Source organism: Pteronotus mesoamericanus, unplaced genomic scaffold, assembly GCF_021234165.1.
Source record: "Pteronotus mesoamericanus isolate MK-2021 breed Mesoamerican mustached bat unplaced genomic scaffold, CSHL_Meso_final contig_82, whole genome shotgun sequence".
Lineage (NCBI taxonomy): Eukaryota > Metazoa > Chordata > Mammalia > Chiroptera > Mormoopidae > Pteronotus > Pteronotus mesoamericanus.
The window spans coordinates 7033114-7059812 of NW_026555265.1; the positions used below are offsets into that span (position 1 = coordinate 7033114).

General features: G+C 41.1%; 1 protein-coding gene across 1 annotated transcript in view; it reads right to left on the bottom strand.

Annotated features, from left to right (window-relative positions):
* ATP13A5 (ATPase 13A5) overlaps positions 1 to 26699 on the bottom strand; it is a 97903-nt gene that overhangs the window by 40903 nt on the left and 30301 nt on the right. The window contains exons 8-14 of the mRNA XM_054585137.1: positions 18996 to 19068; positions 17932 to 18060; positions 10240 to 10410; positions 7852 to 8009; positions 4895 to 5083; positions 2175 to 2236; positions 44 to 194 (exon numbers count right to left, since the gene is read on the bottom strand). Of these exons, the coding sequence (XP_054441112.1) occupies positions 44 to 194; positions 2175 to 2236; positions 4895 to 5083; positions 7852 to 8009; positions 10240 to 10410; positions 17932 to 18060; positions 18996 to 19068 (933 nt within the window). The remainder of the gene's footprint in view (positions 1 to 43; positions 195 to 2174; positions 2237 to 4894; positions 5084 to 7851; positions 8010 to 10239; positions 10411 to 17931; positions 18061 to 18995; positions 19069 to 26699) is intronic.

The following is a 26699-nucleotide window of genomic DNA, read 5'->3' on the forward strand; positions in this document are numbered from 1 at the left end:
CAAGTTTTCCTCATTCCATTGAAGCAAGACACTATCACCTTACCCAGGCAGTGCCTTCAAACATCTTAAGGTCCAGAGGGTCTCCCTGGATTCTCCCGTCCAGAAGAATCAGAGAGTGGCAGCTGGCCATGGCGGCACACAGTGGGCCCCACGGCAAAGCCCTGCCTGAAGTAAAGCTGTGGACTTCCTGAAAACTGGTAGAGAAGATGCTTAATAAGTTAAGGTCTCCAACCAAATCCTTTTGCACACCACCCCTTAAATCTAACAGAGCTTTAATAATACGTAACCTCTATCCTGGAAACCTTTGATACTCCCCATGTCTTATATGATAAAGTCTATGCTCCTGAGCCTGGTATTCAAGGGTCTGTCTGCTCCAGTTCTATGTCACCTGACAGATTCTACTCTTACTAGTGTCCTTTATGCAGTTTTTCCAGAACCAGGTTAAACTCCTTGCTATTTCTATACTTGTGCAGGTATTGCCCTGCCCTTGAGCTTTTGAAGAGTCTGAAAGTATCAGCTCACTTGGCTCCAGCATTTTCTAACTGGAGTATTCTGCCTGCAGATTGCTCTTCATAAAACTCTCCCTTGAGATGGATGTGAATTTTCTTTTCAACTGTTTGCCACTGGTCCATCAACACTATAATTGCCGTACATAGAATCACAGGGACTTTCGTCAGCCCACATGATGGCTGTATGGCTGGAAAGTACATGTTGGTAAGGCTCAGAGCTGGTTCTAGAGAGCCACTCTACCCAGGCAAGATGTTTCTAGGCCAATGAGATAGCAGGGATGAAAAGGAAACCTGCCTAGTGGTTCCTTATCCCTTCACGTAAAACATGCATGGACTCTGAAATACTCCTCTCAGTCCTTTGGCCTTTGCCCCCATTTCCTGAAACTCCTGGCAAGGGCATCCAGCACCTAAATCTTGTTTTCCTCTTTGACAGTGGACTGGCTTGGTTTACCTTACTCACCTCCAACCTTAGAGCTAAGTAGTCATTGTATCTAGTTGTTTCTACTTTTCCAAAATTTTCAGAGTCCTAGGGGCAATGGGAAAAAAGGCAGGGTAGAAACTGCAGACATCTTTTTCCTTTTTTATGACTCTGAGCAATAGAGGCCCTGCCTGTCTGGACAAAAGCCTGGCCCAGGAATCTAAGCAGCCAAGAGCAGAGATGGGAATGAGGCTAGAGCCCAGGTCAAATGCTGAGGCCCAGACCAAGGATCTTCTGCAACATGGCACTGCCTGCCTGTTGCTACTGTGTGCCAGTGTTGTGTCTGGCCCTGTCGCCACCTTGAGGAGCCCCGCCATAACTCGTCTTCAATGACAGCAGCCTCAGCCACCATTGGGAGCTAAAGCTTAGGAGCAGGGGCCTCTCCACTCAGCCTAAGAAGGCAAGTCTCAACCTGGCAGGGAGGGATCGAGAAGCTCTGGGGCTCTTCCTGGGGAGGGACACTCCTTCCACCCTCTAGCTCTGTTTTAGCGTAGCATCTCTGTGATTGCCCTCTTGCCCCCCCTAGTGTCAGCTTTTAGCCCATGCCTGTAAAGATTTTAGCCATAGACCCTTCAAAACCTGTCTTAAATGCTGTCTCCTACAGGTGGTTTTTCTTGATCTACTCATTTTCAAAATCAATTTCTACCTTTTACCCACTATGTCATTATAAAAACCAGGACTGTGTATTATATTAAGCAATTATTATTACTTCTTCTCAATTCTGATGTTTGCACCTTAATAGTAACCCTTTTCATAGCCTGTGTTATATATTGAAGGTGGGTGCATTTGTACCTTTTATCCCATTTAATTGTGAACTCTAAGGGGAGGGATAGAGCTCTTCTTTTCTGGATTCCCCACCACACCAGCTGCCCGGGAAATCTTTGAGGTTTTTGATTGAACACAGTCCTGATTTCACTCTTTGCTTCTCTGTTTTATTCATTCAGCAACTCAATCATCCATCTTATTCTATTCCATTTTTCATGTGGAATTCGAAGGCCTACTTTCCCTTTCAGATTCCAAAATTATAGCTCATTTAATTAAAAAAATTAAAATAATTGGGAGCTGGTTCCAGCTAATTATTATACATATTTTATGTGACATTTATCCCTCAACTCTGGAAGGACAGGTTTGAGTAGCCCCAAGGCAGCCTCACTGGTCATGCATTCCTTCTTCACTAAGGTGCCTACCCGTTGTCCACAGTTGGGACAGTCCCCCAGAGGTCCAGGCCATCTTCGGTAAGAGTACCAGTCTGGGGAGAAAATTAGAATTGGTATTAGCATAAGATTTAGAGCTTTTAATTGTATCATGACTTAATAAAAACCAAGCTCCCAAGAAATTAAAGTAGATCAGTTGTCCAAAGCTCTTCTCTTTGTAAGCGTCAAACATTAAATCAGAGAAGGGTACCTGAGAAAAAAGGTTCAGCAGGTGACAAATGATTCCAAAAGACCATGTTGCTAATTAGATTCTAATTACTAACCATTGCTACAAAATGGAAGTGTTTTGTTTTTGTGTGTTAATGTTTGGTCTTATTAAATGAGAGCGGTTCAGTGAATGCATATCTAATAGGAACCAGCTTTTACTTTTTGTTGGTACTTGCTATCTTTCTGAAGCAGAGCTCAGAATTTTTTTTTCCATTTAAGACTATTTAGTTCACAGTCTTCCATCTGGTTCACACAATTTCCCAAAATGTGGGTGACATGATGGCTTTCCAGATTGATAATAAAATGTTGCTAAAGGGTTTTGAGACTAAAAAGAGCAACAAAGTGCTAAACAAATATTAATTAATGTCCATGAATAAGCTAGATCAAGAAGAAAATAGTGGGGAGATTTGATTTGCTGTATTATCAGAGTATTTATCGGAAGATGTAACAGAGAATTCAAAATAGAACTGAATACACCAAGCACTTTTAAGTTGCTTGTTGTTTCACAGTCAATCATTAATTGCAGAGCTCAGTGTCTTTACTAGGTAGACTAACAGCTTTAGGGCTGCTTAACACCCTGTCAGAGGGAGGAATTGGCCACTGGCAAGGCAGAGCAGAGCACTACCAAGCATCCGGGAACACCCTGTTTCAGCACTGACACGCAGCTCTCTGACAGTACTTCTTAGATGTCACCTCTACAGAGGACTCTGAATTTTCTAGATTTTTATTAACTGACATCTTCTGTCACTACAGCACTTCACAGTAGCCCAGCGCTTTACAGTGAAGTGCTTCCAATGCTTTCAGCTCTTCCAGCTGAGTAAATAGGGTAGAGACAGCCTCAAGGTTGCAGGTGAACAGGGCAGCCTCTGAGCACAAAGGCCTGCGAGCTGGAGAGCAAGAACCAGAATCCAGCCGTGCATGGTCTTCCCCTGGGTGATAAATGTTAAATGAACTTGGCAAAGCCTGTGGGAAGACAAAGCCCATACTGATTTCCAGATTAAAGAATCAAAGAAGCTTTGTTTTATTAATTCATTTGGACTTTATAGAAAGCTAACATATTTCTGTGAGTGATTCCTTGAAGAACAACAAGGGAAGCTATTTGCTTAATATCCCTCCTGCATTTTATAAGGGCCCCAACCTGTATGTTTCCAAATCCCTTTGAGTTGTTCCATTCCAAAAAGATTTAGCAACTTAATCCAGACTGAGATGATTCCTGGTGATTAGATTATGTTTTTAGGCATCAATATTTTGAACATGAAAAAAGAAATGATATGGCAGAAAACAGAAATGGAACCATGTTATTTATCTGGATGGAAATGACCATTACCCAATAAAACTGCCATGAAATAGAAAGAAAGCTAAATTATAGTTAAGGTTCTCAAGAAAATAAAATAAACTTCTTAGCATAAATACTAGCCTAGGCTTGGCTGAATTGAATAGAAAATAGAGAACTTGTTTGAGAAAACTTAAAACAAACCAGCGCCAGCTTAGAAATATACATGGGAGCAAATGTATTCAGAAGTACTGCTCAGCTCTGAGCAAAACCAGGCTCAGAGGTGACCTCCCGCCTGCAGCAGGTAACTGCACCTTGTACCTGTGTAAAGCATGCATCCCACTGCATTGTCTTTATCCGCACTTCCATTTACCTGCTTCCTCAGCTAGACCACGAACTTCTCAAGAGCTAGGAACATCTCATTAATGGTGTTCTCTGCCAATGTGAATTAATTAAAAAGAAGTGAAGCCTTTATGATTATTCAAATGCAAATGAACTGAAGGCAGGGAGGGAGCAAGCCAGGTCCTTTGCATTACAGCAGTGAAAGTGGCCTGCCTGAGCTGAGGGCAGGACTGAACAGCAAGCAGGCAGCTGACATGAAGTCCCAGCAGGCCTCCTGGAGGAGAAAGAAGTGACCTCAGGACCTGTCCAGCAGGAGTATGGCCCATCTGAACCTACTCCTCTTCTGCCGCCTTTCCAAGGCCCTAAGCACAGAGAAGACCTTCCCTAATCCTGAGTCCTCATAGCCTGGGGAGAAAACAAGAAAAGACGGGCCGGAGTGCACAGTCCCAGGGCATGTCCACTCTCTCACTTTCCTTGGAAGAAGCAGATGAGGAGAGAGGAATATGTTCACTTAAGCTCAGGACAAAGCACTGGGGGAAACCAAAATGTTCCTCATATTTTTTGCCTGAAAAAGCCAGGGAGTCCTACAAGTTATTACAGTAAGAGATTGTTTTGAAACCCAAAACAAAAACAAACAATATTAAATTTCTCAGGGAAGAAACACATCATGGGATAGCTGGCCGCACTTCCTCAGGACTCAGAAGACCAGACATCTAGAACATGATCTCACACCAGCTCACCATGCGACCGTCTCTGGCCTCAGGGGACCCATCTGCAAAATGAGAGTTCTGGACTAGACATGCTCTGAGGCCCTTCCCAGCTCTGCTGTGCCTTAAAGCCATTAACCTCCAACCTGGAAAGTAGATCATACTTTGTCAAAACACACAAGGTTTATCTGCCCACACATGTTGATTCTCTGTGGAGAGATACAGAAGATTTTCTTTTTCCTCAGCCTCTTCTGTGCATACACGATGCCTGTGGTCAGCGCAGCTGGCAGCACTGGAGGGACAGTCACGGTGAGGAGGAGCAGGGCCATGGTTGCAGTGTCTCTTGGAGAGACCTGGGGAGGGGAGGGACATGCCCGTTAGCCTAGCAGAACAGACCTGCTCCCTTCCTGGCACCGTCTCCTGCAATACCATAGGAGCTCTGGAAACTAAAGAATATTCCTAGTGAGTTGGCTCTCTTGGTGGGGCTGAGTGTTCTCTTGGCTGTGCCTCATGAATGTACAAACTGCCTCCCACTGCAGAACAAAGAAGACTCTGATCCGTAGCTCCAGAGCCTCCATGCCCTTTTCTGACTCAGTTTTTTCTCCACTTAGCATTCCTTCCTCTCTGGGTGCCCATCCCTTCTCGGCCCATCCACATGCCCTCTGGACTCCCAGGGCACTGGGACTAGTCCTGAGTTGTAACATTTCACACAGTGGCTTGGCTGTTGGTTTATAAATCTCTCTCCCTCTCTAGCCTACAAAGTCCTTGGGCACAGCAGCTGTAGCTTATTCATCTTTGAATTTATCTTATTCGTCTCTAGAGAGCTTAGCATAGGTTCTGACACAGAGGAGGTGCGCAGCACACACATTGAATAAACGGCAACTTAATAAAACTGTGACCAAGATTCTGACAAGATCTCAGCAAATATTATGTGCTATCAGGGAGCCAATAATAAAAATAGCTTGTGCTCACTAGACACACAGTCTGGGACAGGCACTGTGTTAAGTTACATACATTAATTAGTTATTCCACAACCTTCTGATGGAAATACCATTGTTGTTTCTTAAGCACTTAACAAGTGAGGAAATCAAGGCTTAAATTACTTAAAACTTCCCCTAGGCCACTTGCTAGTTAAATGGTGGGGATCTGAACCATAGTCTGTCTGACCCCAGGGCACAAACACATAACTAGAATGTTGTATTTTCAAACCAGTTCTCATGGAGCCGAGATTTCATGTAAGTCTGAAGAAGTTCACAGGACTGGTAAGGGCGGGGCCAAGATCACATCACAGGGTGGCTTGTTCTATTTTTCACATGCTCTAGATGTTAATGGCTCTATCCTCTCCAATCTTGCCTGGGTTTTTATGAAATTAACCATAGTTTTGGCCATAAAGTCCTCTTTTGAGTACTGGAATCACAGATTCAAGTTCAATAACAATGCTTGCTAGATACGTCTTTGGTCCAATCAGTTTATTGCAAAATTCATCATTCCCTGAGTTCCCCACCCACAGTCCCCGAGGAGTGTTGACCCTGAAGACCCAGCCCTGCCCAGGCCTGAGCCGGTGCAGATAGAGGCAGCCGACAGGCCTGCAGGTTTTGATCCACAAGATGATGGGGTCTGTGATTAGCTTTGTTACTTTGGTGCATATTGGATGTGGAGTCCTGTGCAGGAAACCTTTCTTCCCAATCACTCCTGGCTCCCCCGACCCACAGGATAAGGTTTTTGCTTGTTTTCCTCCTCAACACTCCTGCTCCCAGATGAACTAGTACACCAGAACACGAAGCAAAGTTCAGCCCCACTTCTGACAGCCTGCCTCACTCTCTCCATTCTACTGGTGCCGATATGTTCTGGCCTCCTCTAGACATGCTCCCTGGGGACGGGCTTCAGATTGAAATAACTAATCAGAGTCCAAGTGAGAGCGTGAACGTTGCCTAGAAATTCTTGTGACTGTGTCTTTTCCCAGCAATATTCACCCCCCCTCCTCCAACACACACGCAGAATGTACCTGATGCTTCCAGTTGGGGCATTGTAATTAGGTCACCCCCCATGCAGTTTCATACCTCTGTTTGAATCCTTTTATTCACATTTTTCTCTTCTTCCCTATGAGCCCGCACTGCTAAGATCCCAGCATGTCTCATAGAAGAGACTGCACGGCTCATAAGAGAATCAGACTATCAGGACCAGAAAGGACCTCAAAGGTCATTTGTGACAACCTTTCCCTCTTCAGCCATCACAACTATCAAAAGAGAGACATCCAAATGAAACAGACACCCTGAAGCTTAAAAGGAAATTGGAATCCATACAGCACGCAACTCTGTAAAAGTAGACATTAAATTTCATTTCAGGACCTAACAAAACACAGGGGCAACTTATTGACTATATGGTATGTTGGGTATGCCCCAGACGATGTACACAATCAAATATGTCAACACTTGCAAATAGTTCACGTTTCTAGACATGACATTCAAGATCTCCTTCAACTGAATCTATTTCTATCTTGCTAGACTTAATCTCTTAATTGCTTGCTGGTTCCAGGAGACCCGTGTGCATTTCTTCCTTTGTGTTTGCTTACTGAAATTAGTATGCCCTTCCAGCTCTCTGATCTGATTAACTAAATCCTCCCCATTGTATCAGGCTTAAGAAACATATTTCCTCTGAGGCTACTTTGGCTTGGGTATCACATTGCCACACATGCATAAGTTCTTATTCCCATCCAAAAGTGAAAGGTGCTGTGAACTTTGCAATTTCTTATAGCTGCACCATCCAATATAATTTTTACTAGTCCCATATGGCTACTTAAATTTAAATTAATTAAATCATCGAGTTAATTTGATTCATTGATTAAAATAATTAATGAAAATGATATGAAATTGAAATTCACTTCCTCAGTTACACTAGCCACACTTTAAGGGCTCAGTAAGCACACATGGCAAAGGGCTTCCAAACCGGGCAGTGTTGGTGCCACATAGAGTGTTTCCATCACCGTAGCAAGCTCTATGGGATGGCTTTCATTCACAGAATAATGGGGCTCAAAGGTAAGCTTATCTAACTAACCCTTTTGAGTTAGGTTAAACTCCTTGACAAAACTATGATATTAAAAAGTCTTACCCCAAGTACTTACTCCATGGTACATATATACACCTAGGGCATAGAAAAAACCCACAACTCCAAGGCAGGCCAGAAATACTATGAACTTGAAGGCATCACTGTATAGTTTGAAGTTCAGAGGCCGGGGGTAAAGGATGGATCTCACCAAGTCCCCTTTGGCTGTATTGTAACCTACATGAAGATAATCACAGGCAGTGTAAGATCCTTTTATACAGTTTCTCCCAAACCAAGATTAGTTTGCATTGAATTAAGGATTGGTTACGAGGGTTATTTGAATAGAGAATGAAAACAGCACTGCTATGACCTAACAGTGTGTTTCCATTTATTCTCACAATTCACTGAGGACGATCAATAGCATTCCCTTAGCCCTGCTGTTTCTCTTGCCCTGGGAGTCAGTCCTTCAGTGGTTCACACTGTAACAGCCACTCAAGAGTGAGCTTGGGGAAAAGAAGAATAAGGAACTGAGGGGTGTGGTGGCCAGAGTAGAGGAGCTGCCGAGAGAAGACTTTTAAAAGTGCAAATGCCTGTTGAAAATAATAGAAAATTAAAAGAAAAGGTAAAAACAAGGCAAATAATTTCTTAAATATACATGCCTCTGGTCATGTCATTTTTATGCTCAGAAACCTTCCAGAACTCCCATTTTTTAAGAATAAAGTTCACATTTCTAAGTATGGCATTTGAGAGCCCCTTAAATCTGGCCTACCCCTTCCTTACTGGACTTATCTCTCAGCTGCTCACTGGCTCCACAAGACCTGTGTGCTTTCCTTCCTTTGTGTTTTGCAGACACAAATTAACATGTCTCTCCTGCTCTCTGATACGATTGGCTAAATCATTCTTATCTTATCAGGCTTGGCTCAAAATGCCACTTCATTAAATGTTTCCACAGTTCTACTTTTATACTTCATGTCAAAAATAGTCTCTCCAGTTTTCTGAGTCCCTGTAACGCTTGGTCTAATGACATCCATCACTTCTCTGTGCTGCAGTTAGCCGTAAATCCATTTCTCCCACACACCACACCATAAATCTCCTTTCAGGTCAAGGAGTACCTCATGATTCTTTTCTTTCACCCTCAGTGCATAGCACTTGGTAGATACTCATTAATACTTAAAGTTGACTACTGTATATTCTAGCTATGAGCCAGTATTACAAGTAGAAAACATGTCTTAATCCCACTCCCTGATGAACGTCTTGTCTTCTGAAACATGGCTTTGTAGGCTTTGGAGGGAGAAAAGGAACAGAGTTTTCTCTAATTTTTTACCTAGGCATTATACAAGCTTATATCCTGTGGTTCCCATGATCTCTACCCATTAGCTGGTGCTTTCCAGCAGGCTGAGAAATGCTCTCTTGCCTGCTGACTACTTTAAACAAAACTTATTTCTTTTTAATTTAAAAAAATTAGGTAGAACAATTGAATCATAGCTGAAACTAAAGCAGAGAGATATCAAAGTGCAAGGCGTGTTTTAGATCCGTGAATGTGTCGGGTGGCAGCAAAGCAAGTCAGAGGTGAACGTCGGAGTTGGGCCAGAGCATGCAAGGTGCTGGCTGTGTGATGTCATGTGAAAGGTGCGGGCTAATTCTAATAATCTTGAAAAGGTTTGAGCATGCTGTTCATAGACTGCTTCAAGTTGCGTTTTATAGATGTAACTTGGAGGTAGGTTGAGGAATAGGTTAGAGAAAGTTTGAACAAAATACAAGAAAACATATTTGAAGTGAAAATTGAAAATGAACAGTCAAAAGAATGTTTCTGCTGTAATAGTTGAGATGGGATATGATGAAGGCTTGGACAAAATGGGGGTGGAGAGGGAGAGAGGGCTCAGGGGGTATTCGTAGAATGGACATAGAAGGGACGTGGTGCCCTGTTGATATGGAACGAAATGGGGAGTTAAGATGATAGGACGCCAGCCAGGTGGTGACTTTGTTAACAGAAAGAAGCGATAGCGGAGGATGTGTTCACATCCAGATGCTTTGGCTTTGAAGTGTCTGCAGGGCACCCAAGGGGAGATGTCCAGGAGGGACCTTGACATAACAGCCCAGCAAGCAACTCTTCGAAAAGAAAATGTCCTCAGGTGATAGCGGTTGAAACTGTTTTCTTGATAATCACTTAGAGTGGGTGTAGAAAAGAAAAGAAGCCTACAGACACAAGAAAAGACAAAATGATGGTTTTGCCTTTGAGGAAATGTACTTTATCCTTGTATTTGCTTCATCTTCTGCAAGGGTTTTAACAATGAACTAGTCAGTTGAATATGGTGGCAAAATTGTCAATAATAAGGGCTTGACTGGAAATGAGTGTGGCTGTTTTTATCAGAATGTGGCAAACTCCATAATCCTTAACAAGATTTCCCCAAATCCAATTCCCCCACTTCAATCGTAGACTAAATTTACAAAAGTGGAGTTGACTCACCTGTTTGCAAAACGACCGCTCTTACTGACCCCTGTGCAGAGGGCTTGATCTGGACCACTTCTGTTCCGCAGAAAAGGACATGCTTTCGATAGTCTTCTAGGCTGTGGGATTTCCAGGGCTTGGTGTTCTCCACAGGGGGCAGCGGTGTCTTTGTAACAGGTATACTTTCTCCTAAAGAAGATTATATTCTCTGATTCTGTATAAATTCTAGTGAGTTATTTAGAGCCGGTGCTTGCTAGTTTCAAGAAAGTATACGAGCCACTCCTGACCCCGTCTGAATGACCATCCCTTGAGTCAGATGACTATTCATGGGTGTGTTGGTGATGCAAACTGTGGTACAATTGACTATATTTTGAATACTTATTTAAGACCTGCCTATCTTCCCCACACCTGGCCTACAAGTTTTGTTGTTTTAATTTTTAAAACCAGCCCATTTTATCAAAAAGAGTTTTTATAATCATTCCCCCAAGTGTTCTAAACTTAAGCCTAACACTATTTTAGGCAATAAAGGAGCAGTGACGCATGTGTATAATTATTATTATTTGCCTTTCATTCACCTATTTATCTTCTCTTTATTTCATTCAACAACTATTTTCAGTGCTTACTTTGTGCCAGGGACTGCTGTATCAGTGCTGGGAATATAAAAATGAACAAGACAGATAGAAATCTTGCCCTTGTAAAGCTCAGAGAGCCAGGCAGGTAAGTAGCACTAAATATTAAAACACAGTAAACTGAGTATTTTGATGGTAGTACCAGGTGATCTGAAGATCTCACCTAAACTGAGGTGAGATGTTTTCTGGATGATTAAGAAATGACAGTTTCAAAGGAGAGGAAAGCCAGCCAGATCAAGGAGAGAAAAGTGTTCTTGGATGAAGTGATAGAAAGAGCATGGTGTGCCCTGGGCGCCAGACGGTTCAGGTTGCTTGGAACTCTGATTGTGAGGGTAGAGCTGGGCAGTTCCAGAAGTAGACATGAATAAGAAATGATGCTTTCACGAAATCTACAAAATATTCTTCATGGCCTTTTTGGAGCCGGAAGTGAAAAGTAGAAACTGATAGGACAAGATAGGAACTTCTCTTTTCTCTTTCCGAATGCCTTCCCAGCTCTAAACTCATGAATTGGCACTTAAATACATAGATGACCTCAGGAGTGTCTATCTTCATATTGCCACTCTCCCGGACTCTTGTTTTGTATGTCCCAATTGTGGGTTGTTTCTCCCAGCCTGGACATCCTACTCGCTTCTCACCTCAACATACCAATATTTTTATCCTTGAACTTCCTCTCAGCTTTCCTATTTCTTTATGGTACCACTCTTTTCCTAAATCACAGCTTTACAATTCCAAAATCACCTTTACTTGCCTCTCTTCCCATACTCTGCTCTACTCGCTCATAAAAACATTCTCCAAATCCTGCTGCCTTTTCCTTATGAGTGTGCCTCACCGAGTCATTCTTGAACTGTTGTATCTAGGTCCCATGACGTCACTGGTAATTGCTGTCTGACTCATGGTAGTTGCACTAACAATGGATCAGCTGTGATTTGTTTGGCTCTTTGAAGTGCAAAAACACAATCTCTGCATGATCCGAGGCTACAGTGAAACTAACTGATCTTTTTTATTAAAAAGTTCTCAACCACAATCTGCCTTGACTTCTTGAGTTAAAAACAAATGAAAAAAAGCTTCCAGTTCTTCCTCCTATATTTCTCCCTTACTCTCTCGCTCCTGCCATACTCACAACTCTTCTGAGTCCACAACAAGCAATTCTTTCACACTAGCTGGTTGTCCTACAATTTAACTCAATTCAATTAAACCCTGACACTATCTACCTAGAAAGAGCATCAGATCCCACCGGTTAAGAGCTCAGTCCAACAAGACTGCTTCCACATCACCTCAGATGCCAACTGCAAATCCATGTTGTCACTCATGCTTCTAACCAATAAATCTGAGGTTCCCACTACCTCCCTTCCTGGGTTTGATTATTTTGCTAAGTGGCTCACAGAACTCAGGCAAACACTTACATTTGCCAGCTTATTAAAGAATATCATAGAGGATGCAAATGAATAGCCAGATGAAGAGATACATAGGGCGAGGTCTGGGAGAGTCCCTCGTGCTGGAGTTGGGGTGCATCACCCTCCTACAGGGGGAGGTGTTCATCCATCTGGAAGCTCTCTGCACCTGTACTGTTGGGACTTTATGGAAGTTTCTTCATATAGGCATGATCAATGATCAACTCTGTTTCCAGCCCCTCTCCTTTCTCTGGAGGATGGAGGGCAGGTGGTGGAAAATTCCAAACTTCTAATTATGGCTTGGTCTTTCTGGTGACCAGCTCCCACCCCGGAGCCACCCAGGAGCCCACCCAGAGTCACCTTATTAGAAAAAAAAAAGCTCTTAGTGCTCTTAACATTTAGGAAATTATCATAATGTTTTTAGCAGCTTTGTGCCAGGAACCAGGGGATATATGTAAATAAATGTATATAAATCATATATATTAAAATATATAAATGGCATACACAGAGAGTGAGATATACGTACATACATACATACAGAGAGAGAGAGAGAGAGAGAGAAGAGAGAAGAGAGATTTTTCCTATTATCTCGTACCTCTTCACTGGTCTCCCCACTGCAGCCCCTGCCCCTAGTCATCCCGTACCACCTCCAATGAAGCCTACCAAAGACCCTTTTTATCATCTCATTTTTTTCCCCAAACTCCTTCTGTTTTCCCATTACTATTGCTAATTCACATTCTCTTGCTAGGCTGTCAAAGCCACCCAAGCTCCGGCTCACCTAGGCCCCTGGCGCACGGCACCGTTACTGCCTCCTCTCCTTTGCCAGTGCCATCCTCTCCCTTCTCTGATGGCTGTAAGGCAGGATATTTAACATACAAGGAAGATGAGCTCAGAGTTCAAAAAAGATACATTTCAGAGACAAAATAAAAATGTTAATAATACTTCCTGGCTCTCTGATTTAAAAAGCACTAGAACGAATTTAAATTCCATCAGTCTTGTGCTAAATGTTTAATCAGCAAGAGAGCATGTCCTATTTCTAATGTGGAAATACTACTCTATTGATTATAGTTATACAAATTTAGGTTCTATCACTCCCTGAAGGTAATAACTGAGGACAGGGACTTTAACATGTATAACTTTTATATATTTCTCATTTCCCCTACTGGTATGTAATAGGTTCAAAATACATATTTTTGCTGAATGCAGGATTGGTAAAAAACAATTACCCAGGTTTTTTATTACTGGTTTTTCAAAACTAGTTTTCTACCATGGTACATTTTTTTATATCCTAAGGTGCAAGAAGCTATAAAATTTTTACTATTGATCTTGAATATTCTTCAGGAAATTCCTTTATCTAAGTACTATCAATCATTGTCATTTTCTTTAGAACAATTATAGCGTCCGTCCATTGTGTGGATTTATCAATTGCATTCTAAATGGCTTTGTAAAAGGGATAGAATATTTTGACAAACCTCCAGATTGCTCTGCCATGTTGTTTTTAAATCAGCCTTTGTAAAGGTAGATACTTACAGATAATTATAAATGTTGTTCTGCCTTTGGATCAGAGAATATTAATCCACAATTTATAATTAGACTAATATTAATGAATAGATTCTGCACACACAACCGACAGTATTGGAAACAGGCAGCTATTCAAGCACCAGAGATGGAAGTCATTGGAGACAGTGCTCCAGAGATAAGGTTCAAATCCGATGATCGTAAGTCTTTTTTTACCCTATTCACATATTAATAAGGAGTCTCATGCTTGGACTTTCTTGGGATCCCAAGAAAGAACGAACTCTTCTCCAAAAGTCTGGCGGTCTAAGTAGGCTAGGGAGGATTTCGAGAGGAAGTTATACTCACCATCAACTGTTCCGTTGGCTTCCAGGACCTGGAGGTCCTGGCTGCTATGAAAGGGAGACTCTCTCCCTTGTCCCCAGTGAGGCAGAGGCCTCCGCATAATGACAGTGTCTGAAATGTCATGTCCTTGTTTATTTATATTCCTGGGACCATGAGAATATAAACTGCTTGAGGGCAGGGACTATTCCTCATTTGCCTTGGTGACTGCAGCACACAATGGAGTACCTGACACACAGTAGGCATTACTGAACCCTTAGAGAGATAATAAATAAGCAAAAGGGTCAATGAAAGAAAAGGAAGAAGAACTCATAGACATGGACAGCAGTGTGGTGACTAGGGAGAAGACAGTATAAGGGGGATAAATGGTAATGGAAAACATACAATAAAAAATAAACTATTAAAATATTTTAAAGAGAAAAGGAAAAAAGTGTGAAGGGAGAAAAGGAAGAAGAGAAGAGAGGAAAAGACCTGACCTATCAACTGATTATTAGCTTATCTAACAGGATATAAATGTGAACTAACTGCTTAGGGAAATTTCTAGGTCCCAACTGGAATCAGTGTCTACTTCCACAAGCACATTTCAAATAAATCAGTAATTCTAAAAAGTTGAGGGAGAAGGAAGGGGGCTGTGGCAGAGTGAATATTACCCCTTTCACCCACAATTATCCCTGAGAATGAGGAGGCAGTAGTCATAAGCATAGGTTCTGAGGTTAAAAAGCCCTCATTTAAGTGTGTGGGTTTTTTTTTATAGAACTTAAAACTGTTGGAAGCTTATGTCATTTACTTATTTTCATGTCTTCTGTCTCCCTACCAAAATATCAGCTCCATGGAGACAGAAATTTTATCTGCCTTGTTCACTGCTGTATCCCCAGCATCTAGTACAGTGTCTGCTCCAAAGTATGGACTGACAAAACACGTGTGGAATGAATGAATGAATGAATGAACAAACGAACGAATGAACAAATGGATTCAAATCTCAGCTCGACCACTTTTATGCTGTGTGACTTTAGGTAAATTACTTCTCTGGGCTTTATATTCCCCCACCTTTATAGGGTTGTGGATTGAATGAAATAATGCATATAAAATGTTGGAACAGTGCCTAACACATATAAGAACTAAGTATAATTAGTTATTGTGCCAAGAGAAAACTTCAAAACATTAATAGAATTTCCCCCATGGTATTCCTTTTTGCCGCTTGACCACTTTGTGAGGAGCTAGACCTTGAAAGAGATCATTGCCTCAGGAGGAAGGAAAAGAGGCCAGAGGAACTGAAAACTAGCTCTTGGGTTTCAGAAGTCATTCCTAAGTTTGACCATGAATTTTAAAGACGACTTGAGAGTAAAAAGAAAGCTATCCCTTTCACCACGCTTTTCTTCTACTACTCCTCTAGCTAACTAGAAATCCCTGGGCTAGCAGTTAAAAGGCAATCAAAAGGAAACTCAGATACTGCGTGTCCCTGAGAGAAGGGGCCTGCCCCGAAGTAGGGCAGAGAAACATTCTGGACGTTTGTAGAAACTGAGAGCCAAAGGCACCTGAGTCTGCCTCATTTTCCAGGGAGATAAGCCTGCTCCATTCCCCAAGTTCAGAGCGAAGTGTGGTCACCAGAAGGAGGGGCAGCCCTTCTTAACCTCCCTCTCCAAATGCCTTGCACACATCAGGCCTCCAGACTAGCACCCGGAGAACCTGCACATTGATGGGGAGAACCGACTTACACCAGATACTCCACGTTGCACACTTCCAAGGATGGCGATGTTTGGAGCCAAAATAAAAATGAAATGTAGTTGTGAAATAAAGTGAAGCTTCCTGCAGAGTTGAGTTTACTGCAGTAGGATTAGGCTAAGGAGATGAGGAGGAGGCAGATCTTGCAACGGGCACGTGCTATGGATGGGAATACCCAGTTGCGAGAAAAAGGAGGAGAGGCACCAAAAGTGACAGCACAGTGTCGCTCACCTCAGAATCACCCTCCTCACTCCTATGGTCCCTTGTGACTGTGTGCAAATGCCACCTCCTGTTCTAATTCTCTCAGTTGCTACCTGAGCAGCTCTGGTCTCTTTTTACTTCAATTTCCTCATCTGAAAATTGAGTATTGTAATAGCTCCTAGTCTAATTTGTTTCATGCTACAATGAAGTGAGATATAAAAGGTATTTATAACATGTAAACTGCTCTATAGGTGCTAGGAGCATTTGCTGTTCTTGTTAGTATATAAAGACTTCTATGTATGCAAAGGTCTATTCTGCATACGGGGGAAAATACCTGAGTCACATTTGTAGACAAATGCTCTAGGAATGCATTTTCAGTTTTAGGAATTTAAACCTCATCTTTTTTTCAGTCAGGATCCTTTTCACAATATGTACATGAGTGGAAGTATCTATGTAGGCTGTGTAATCAAGTATTCAGAGAATGGTGGTACTTAGGTCTTTTTGAAGAAATGAATGAGAAATATTTCTGTTTTATGTATCTGTCTCTAAAACTGACTTTTTTCAGTACTTCAGTGACATAGATATTAATTCTGGCGACTGTGTTTTTCCAGAAACAGAACCTAGAACTAAAGCCACTTACCATTTTAGGTCAATTTTGCACAATTTGTTGAAAATGAGCCTTGTTTGCCATTTCTACTACTCTGGAACTCTCTGAGTTTTCCTTAGAATCAAAGCAAGAACTGTGAACCTAAGTCAGACCCAGGTGAGTAAATACAGCTTTCTGTCCTCCCCTGTTTTCTCAAACCACCCTCTCTGTCCCCAGTGAGAGAAGCCGTTCTTCACTGTCAGGCTTCTGGGAAACGCGAGACAGTCACTGCCTTTGAGTGAGGAGGACAGTTCTCGGGCTTGAGGTTTGCACAGTGGGTACTATGGCAACACTCTGGATGAAGGATATGATTAGTATGCAAATCCTCATCACTGTCATTATAAGAAAGTTAGATTTCAGCACATTAAAGGGGTATTTTGCAATTACACTGAACATATTCGTGTTTACCACATTTCCTTGTCTCAATTTTAAATTAAGCAGATCCATTTTTCATTTGAAATCTGCTTGTGTTGAACAATTTAGGGATAGATAATGACTGCCTTTACATTTAGGTGATATTAAAAAGGGGTGTGTATGTAAGCGTGCATCTTTAGCTATTTGGAAACAGAAAAATACAACAACTTTTAAGCACAAAAGACAAATAGTTTCTATTTTTGTGTTGCTATATAGTCTCTTCTTCTCTCGTTAAGATGTTCTGTGTTGTTGTTTTGCCTAACAAATATTTTTTGCAAATAGTGCCTTACTAATTACACAAATTTAATTGGACTTTATAAAGTAGAAATGAGAGCAAAGACAGTTTAAACTATAACTAGAAAACTGGCTTTCTGCTCAGTGAGGTCATCTAAAAATATGATTCTAGAGAACAGAACTGTTGTACAGCCTTTTCCCAAAGGTTCAACTCAACCTTCTTCCCAGTAACACCTGGGACTTGGGTTTCCATCCACAGAGAGCAGGGCTGGATACACTCTCTGTGCCCTGACAACTCTGAGAGTTGGTAAGTTTAGGTTGTGTTTTGTTTGTATAAAAATAAAAACCATTTGCATATTTATGAAGAGACTGTGCATCAGATACTATAGTGGTCCCACTCTTCTCAGAACCCAAAGCACCCGATTCACCCCACCTGTCAGGCTTGATTCTTTTATTGTTAAATGTTTCCCATTTACATATACTGTGTCTCCCTCACCCATCTCTCAACACCTTAGCCTGGGCCCAGTATAGGCAGTTAAGTATACATTGCTCTGCTCTGTTAACACTTGGCCTAGATGTCAGACAGGAAAGAAGCAGCTCCATGACAACTGCCTACCTGTGAGCATGCCTTCGTTCACCACACAGCTTCCATCAATCAGAACCGCATCACATGGCAGTGAAAACTTTCCTGGAAGAGTAAGGACATCTCCAGGAACCAAGAGACAGGATTCCAGCTCCTGCAAACCTTCGCAACAATACAGTTTTCATGACTATCTGAGCTTTTCCTGTTTTTCTTTTAAAATGAAAGTGACTAAAAACTCTTGTCATCTGTTGGCAATGATTACCTTGTGTGCTCACCTGATCCACTCAATCACAAATTCCCAGAAACCGGGGTTAGGGAATTGATTCCTGGGCCATAACAAAGGATTAGCTCAGCAACAAGACCCCATCTTGACCCTAGTACCTGGGACAGTGCTCTGCCCACAGAAGACACTCCAGGACGTTGGTCAGCAGAAGACTGTCCCTTTGCTGCTGCTCACTCTCTTTGGCTGAGTTCCTGACCCGCTATGGCACCCTCTGTCCTTTGAATAAGGCCTGAGGTAAACCTTCCAGACAGTGTCTGCTGACCTGGGCTCCAGCTGCTCATCCCTCACAGAGAGCCATGGCCACCTCCCGCCCCCTAGGCTAAGCCAAGAGCAAACGCTAGTGTCCAGCCAGCCATCTACAAGCCTCATTCAGGCTTGTGTTCTGGATAACAGATCAAAACATATGACACAGGGTCTGTTTGGGGTGGTTAGTTAGAGAAGTCAAGAGCCATAAGAAGGCTTACCCAGTAACATTCAAATGAGTGAAACATGGAGGGCAGAGGGAACTTGAAGCAGCCCACACACTGCGTGAGAATGGTTTAATCGAGGCCGAGATGAGGATGAGCCACGTGAGTTATGTAGGGTACCAAATTCAACACAGTTCTTCTCAGGATTCCTGCAGGTATGGGTCAGCATTTGCATGATCTTGCCTTCTTAAATTTTTCATCTCAAATGCTCTGTTTGCCTCACCTTAGCCCCAGTCCTGGGTTCAATCAAAAAAGCCTTTTTTTCTCATCGACAAGTAATAATAAATGAGACTGAATCCACCCTGAAATATTAGGATGCTAAAGATGGCAGAATTCATATCACTTACCTTTGCCTTTTACAATGACTGTAACCTGGACTTTGTTGTGATCCTCCACAAGGTTGTGCAGCTTCACGGATTGCTATCAATTGAAAGTCAACATTTAAATATTAGATAGTCTATAACCTGAAAACCACATGATCCCAGTACAATAAGTGCCAAACCGATTCTGAGCAAAGACACAGGTTCAACTTTTGATGCTCCTGCTTCCCTGCCCCAACCCCTACTTTACTGAGCACCTATTTGAAGAAGAAATATGCTCATTAGTTTACTGCTATTCCAGTCCAAGGGAAAATAATGCACAGCCACTGCCCCCCAAGGACCTGAGCTAAAGCACAGACACTTCAGTCCTGGAGGATGTTTGGTTAGACTGGGGAAGAATGCAGTCACAAACAGGCACTTCCCCCTTTGCCTCTATTTCCCTGCCTGTAGAACAACAAAGGTGAATGTGATTTGTAAGTGAATTTTCATTGTGAGAGTCTGTGAAGACTTAGATTGTGTTTGGATCGCATGTGGAACAGACATCCCCTCCTTTATGAACTGGTGGATTTTCATACTGAGTAAGTCTGCAGAGTGGAATCTGTAGGTATCCTGATGCTTCCACTTATGAGTTATTTGGCTTGTTTAACTCCTTTTTCTGCATCTGAAAGTGGAGATAACTGTATCTATTTTATAGCATTGTTTTAGTTAAGTCTTATCTTTAATTATCCATTTGGATAGTACAACTATGGTAAGAGCTCAAAGAGTGTTAATGATTAACAAGTCTTTGGAAAAACAGTTGTCTGAGTACATCAGCTGGAAAAATTTGCTTGAGGTGGAATTCACTGAGATATGACCCTGTGCAAAGCAGAGGAAATGGAAGCATCCTGGAGAAGTGGAGGCAGCTTCTCCGAAGATAACTCAGGAGGTTGGAAGGCAGAGGTGAGAGGACTGTGTTGTTCATACAGTTCCCCACACCGACTGCGGGGGGCGCCATCAGCTGGAGGGAGTGGGATGCGGCCCCCGCTGGGGCCTTGGGAGGCACTGCCCATCTCTATAAAGATGCCAGTTACTTGGATACCTCTAAGTAGAAGAGGTCTGACTACTGTTCACAGTACTTAAACACAGCTTAAGCTAATTCAAATATAAACTTTTTCCTTTTAGACGTTAGAGTAAATTACTTTTATCTGTTCTGTGGATGATTTTTAACACTACAAATGTCACCAGGCTAAGACAAGCATTATACATAATTATGCAACTTTCCTCTTGAGAGAACATAATGAATTCTGTGTTAATATTTATATAGAACAATTTATTATTTATTTCAGTTTTGCATGAAAAGCTCAACTTCAATCATTTGGACCAATTGAGAGGAAGAAGTGATGTTACCGTTCGGCACACATTCACGGCCCTAACATGACTTCCTGAGGCTTGCCTGTTGGGGTGTTCATTTTAATGATGGATAACAGTGAGGAAGTCGGCGGTTCCACGGCAGGAGCACGGGATTCCGTCAGGATTCCTGAGCTGTGGGTCAGGCTTCCCCACTAACCAGCTATGTACCATGTATCAGAAATGTCATCTTGTAAGTTAGTTGTTTTTCCTGCACACAAATTAAATTGGATCATTTCCCATTCCCTTCAAGCTCTAAAATGGCATTATATTGATTTATTTTGTATGTCAGAGATTTATTAAAAACCTCCAAGGCTCCATAGAAGAAATACCCATGGTATATAAGTGACCCAAATTATCATTCTTTTTTAAAACAGTTTACAATTTGTTATATAACTACTTTGTGCCAGGCACTGCTATAAGCACTTGGAATATACTGACTGATTTTTTAAATAATCCTATAATGAAAATGTTATTATCTCCAATGTACATATAACAGAACAAAAACAAACAAACAAACAAAAAAAGGCATCTGAAAATGTTCAAGTCACTTGCCCACAATCATTTACTTACTAAGTATTAAGAATGACAATCACACCCAGTTCATCTGACTGTAAAGCCTTTTCTATTGATGAGTATGTTTTCCTAAAGTGCTTGAAAACAGCTCTTTTTCCTTTAAGAAGATAAACATCCTTCATGAGAAATTTCGTTGAGTTATTTTCTTGCTTAGCAAACTCTTTTAGTCAATGCCATGATAACTTCAACCTAGCTTATGAGGATGATAATGAACATATTTGGAAGTGATGAAGTATGAGTTAAGGATGCTTGACTGTAATTCTCAAAACTCATTATGGCATAAAGCTGGGTTTGTTTATCAGGCTTAGCATTCTCTATAACCCGCCTTGCTTCCATGGCTTTGCTCAAGCTATTCCCTAGAATGTTCACCACAGTTTTCTACTAGCAAACTCTTCCCAATTCTTTACATAAAGCCCTGCTCAAATGTCACCTCCACTCCGTAAGTCCCTAACATCCCCAGGAAGAATTAATTGTTCTGCTCTCTGTATTCCCACCTGTATTAGTTCACTGATCACATTCCATTACAGTTATCTGTTTTCTTGTCAGAGCTCCCCTCAAGTCAGGGACTTCAAAGAAGGAACCATGGATTCACCTCAGTATCCCCTGAAGTTTATCACATAGTAGGCCCTCAGAAAATATTCTTTAATGGAACTGAATTATTCTACTTCCCCAGCAACACTGGAATATGATAATGTAAGCAACGTCTTTGAGCTAATGTACTCAGAAGCTCTACAAACACAGGTTTCTATGACAACCAGCCAGCTAGGAGAAAGCAAGTGCTGTGATGCTTGCCATGATATTGAAGCTCGCTGCCTGATTTTCATTAGGCCCCCTCTGGTTCTCTAGTCTCTGTTCAGTAGGACCAGAATCCATTTCCAAGACTAATTTGCATAGTGTTATTATTTGGCTTTTGTTGCTGTGTGTCCTTGTGTTTGCTGTGGCTGCATTTCCTCCAGAGATGAGTAACGAGGTCAGATGTCTCTTGAGCATGGTTCAGTCATGAATGACGCAGTGTGGGTTGGATATTCTCGGCTCTATTTCTAGCAGCCACCCATGGAGACAGCAGTGGAGTATGCAATGCAGTTCAATGGAAATACAGTTGAGTACCAAACTTGTTAGAAAGGGACTACGTGGGGTGCTTCTTGGCTTAGGCAAGATCAAATTTCCCTGTACAGCATGATTAGGGCTGCAGTAGATGCAGGAAGATATTTTATTCCACCCTGTTGCACCTCCCTCCTTACAAGTTTTAAAAGAATGTATTTGTTTAGCACAGTAGGGGATAGCAGCACATGCTCCTTCTTTCATTCCTACCAACATCCTTCCCCAAATTCGCTCTTTGTTATAAAATTATCAACCAATCATTTACAAACCCAAGGAAACTCATGAGGTCTCTGAAATTTTGCTCAATGGGACCATAACAATGGAAAATTGTAATGGTGGGAAATTGTAACCCACTCCACCATTCTTGTGACATTGTTTCTGTAAGTGCTGACTCTAGTATGTAGCTTGTAGATAAACAGCATGTTTGTATAAGAATCCTAGGAACTAACTACAAAGGATACAGACTATGACCTTCAGGCAAGGCATCCCAGCTCCAGGAGATTTGGGGACCTTCATCCATGGAGCCAGGCTGACGTGGAGCCAGGATAATGCAGACCAGCCTGTCACTTGCCTTATGAGAATGGACCGTGCTAGTCTGCACATAGAGAACTTTCACCCTCTTCACTTGATCTCTTTGCTCTGCTCCCTTCTCCCTCTTTATGAAAACCTCTGCCTCCACCGAGAGGTAGAAATGGGCTTTGAGACAAGAGCCCCCCATCTTCCAGGTAGCCAACACCTGAAAATAAACCACTTTCCTTTATATCAGCACCAGCCTCTTGAGTATTAGCTTTCACAGCAGCAGGCAGCTAGACCTGCATTCAGTTATAGGACAGTTTGTTGTTCTTGACGTGGAGTTAGGAAGGTTGGGGCTAAGGTCTACGGCATGAGCAAGTCTCTTCATCTCTCTGAATCCCCTGTCCTTCCCTTTCAGGTGGTGGGAGGGAGAACAATTATATGTGTATCATTTTATGTTCACATGCCCCCCTACACACAGCACAAACATTATGGATGTGGGAGCCATTGCAAAGCATAAAGTGCTCAGCAGACATTGACTGTTGAGGATTTGTGATTTAAACTGCAAAGGTACAGTTTCAGGAAGCTGGCCCATTTTGTATAGTGTCACAGGATGCTTTACAGGTTGGGCTGGATAAGCTTCTATTAATAAATACTAACTGCTAATAGGATTAGTGTCTGCCTCTTTAAAAAATCTTTTGCAACACTACCATCAAATCTGAAGTTCCCATGTTAGTCAGTGTTTTGAGCACAGGCATTTAGGAATTCTGTTAAAATGTAGAGCTTAAATGTTTAAAATCCACTAAGGATTTTTAAATAAATATTTTTAAAATTACAAATAGAAAAAATTTCGGAAGAGGATACATTTAAAAGCAGAACAAGAAAACCAGAAACCATAAAGAAAAGATAAATATATTTGATTAGCACACTTTTAGTATCTGACAAAGGTCAAGGTCAAGAAAAGAAAAAAAACTAAAAAATAAAATTTTTCCATATGTAATGGATCTAAAGAAGCAGTAAATAGAAAAAATACAAATATATTAGACAAAGAAAAATGTACCTCTTTTCACTAAAAATCAGGGAAATGTAAATTAAAACATCAACAAGATATAATTTTTTAAAAATATATTAGATTGAAAAAATTTAAATATCAACATATAACACCAAATGTTGGTGGAGATCTGGGGAAATGAATGCTATGATGCTGATAGGAAAATAAATTATTTAATTTGGGGAAAATAATATCAATATTATTAGCATATAAAAATACATATTTTGGATTTGGCAACTGAGCTAAAAATGTAAATATTAATATGTAAGGACACACCTATATTATAGTTATATTTAATTCAACACAGTTGTGGTGGAAAAAATTGAAGAAGGAGCTGATTATTTTTCATAAACAAGAGAATGATTGAGTAAATTATGGTACCATGGATTAGCACACCATTATTTTTAAACATCATCTAGAAGTATTTGCTTACTTGGTGGATGGCCATTTTATATATTGTAAAGTAAAAAAAAAAAAAATGCAAGTTCCAAATTAATGTCCATAGTAACATCCTCCTTTAGTAAAACAAACTAATAAATACATAAATAAATCTCCATAAAAACTTGTATTTCTGTGTATTTTGTAGAGTAAAAACAATGAAGAAACATGTTCAGGTAATTAGATAGATAGATAGATAGATAGATAGACAGACAGAAAGAAAGAAAAAGGTATTTGAGATCTTAGTGTTTGAATTTATCTCTTGGTGGATTCCCCTAAAACAATAGCCCTTAAACCTTTAGAATACGTAACAATCACCTGTTATAAAACAGTTAAAAAGTGAAGATTCCTGTTATTACCTTGAATATTTTGATTTAATAGGTCAAGAACTCAGGAAATCTCAAGTAATTCTCTCACTGAAACATGGCTCTAGAGTACAGAATCAATTCTATTTTTTTTCCTACAACCCTTCCCCTCTTACACATACATTCCTATTTCTTTTTGGTTTCCTTAAAGAAAAGTAAACCTGAGTTCCAAATGAAGGAATGGACATTGTAAAAGGATTTCAAAAGAGAGACTTTGTCAATTTATCATAGACACAGAGATGGGAAATGTGTAGGACAAAGACAGTATTTAACTCAGGGCAAATATGTTGGCTTGTCTAAGAGGCATAACAGATCATTTACTTGGGATGCATTGACTGTAAGTAACATAAACTTGTTAAATTGGTTTAGGCAGAAGATGAGAATTTAGGAGGGTGTAGGGATGTCTTATGAACCCAAGGTGGAAGGTGCAGACAAGTCTTCCAAGGGCTCTGAATAGGAACAGGAAATTCCATGAGGACCAGGTTCCTCTTTCTGTCTTTGCTGGACTGTGAATTGCTCACCTCTGTGTCTCACTGTATATTTGGTTCATTCTTTTGTTCTTTCTATGCCGAAGTTTTTTTCCTCTACTTGTCCATACACAGCGAGCAAGTGTGGCTATCCTGGTCCTGGCTATATGTCATTTCTCAGATCATGATCCTAACTGAATATGAGTAGCAGCTTTAAGCCCTTATTTTAAGATCTCAGGCAAAAAGTTATGTTGGCATCACTCCTGTTAATGGATTGGATTTCACTGGGTCAAGTGCCCTTCGTATCAAAACACTATGGTGATGAAGGGACAGAGCCATGTAGAACAAACCAGTTGTAGGTTGTCACAGCTCTGGACACACACAATTTTCAGAGAAGATGAGCAAAGATGGAGCACTTCCCCCAAAATTTGTGTACTTCATGCCATCTTTGTCAGAGACTAGGAGGCTGGAAGGAGTAACCCAAGTTCTTGGGTCCAGCTCTTGATACAGCCCCTCTGTACTTTATGTCCTTGGGCTCCATGAGCTACTGATACATATTTATAATATGTATGCCTTTTGTGGTTAAGGTAGTTTAAATAAATTTCTATTATGTGCACAAATCCTGATTAAGTAGTTTACTTGGATAGTTAGTCCAACATCTATTAGTATCCTACAGTAATTGATTCAAGTCTGCAACACAGGTTCCGAGCTTTCCTGTGGCCAGAAAGATTCTTATTATTGTTTTAAAGTTTTCAAGGGCTCTATTTTTGCATTCTTTATTGGTAGCTGTGGAAAAATGATAGAATCCTAAAGAAGTGGGGCCTAAAGAAAATGAGGTTAGCCTCCACCATTTACAGCTGAGAAACCCACACCCAAGCAAGAGAGTCTGTAGAGTCACACAATGAATGAGTCACTAGTCATTGGAAGCCCTGTCATGGGGTACATCTGTGTTGCTTCCTTGTTCAAGTTATGTATAGGGCTCCTCCTTCGATCTCTGTGCATTCTCCCATCTTTCCATCACTTACTTCTCCACTCCAGAAATAATAATGTAAACAGCAACAGCAACATCAATGACAAGAACTAACATTTGGCACATTAGGTGCACTAACATAATGATAACAAGAACTAATATGCATGAGGTACTTGGCACGTAAGTTCTGGCTATAATATCAAACACACACAGACACATACAAACTCATCTTACAGATGAGGAAAGCTGATGATTATTAAAGTGTCAGGTAACAAATAGGAGGTGTGAGGGGGAGATTTTTAACTTGACTAGATTAAAATATCCCTGCCAAAAGTTCTGAGTGTTCTGTACTTTTTCTCAGAACCCTGAGATGGTTTGCGATCATATATTTTGGTGCTGGTGTGTACATGTCTTACCAACAGAATAAAACACACAGTAGGAAGCACTGTACTGATGGATGTTTGACTTAAGCCAGAAAGGTTATGAGTGACTTGCAGATACCAAATTAAATGTTCTGTTAAAGCAACAATTTCTCAAAAATCAGTTACTAGAAATTTGATTTGGGGACTTCACACTATATATCTTTATCAAATGACAAAGGTAAAAGTGTGGGACACTGTAATTTCCCACTGTGGCTGAGCAAAATGTGTCTAATCTTGTATTGTCCTGGTGTCTGTTTTCATGCTTTTGCTCAAATACTCTGTGTTCACCAGGACAGTCGCTCTGCTCCCTGGCTTGACAGACAGACAGAAAGGATTAGCAACCATCAAAGGGAGGTTACTGGTCACTCTTAATATTTTTGTGGTTTAAATTAGTTCATGAGGGAAAACACTTAGTTGCTCTTTCAAAAAAGGAAACAAATAA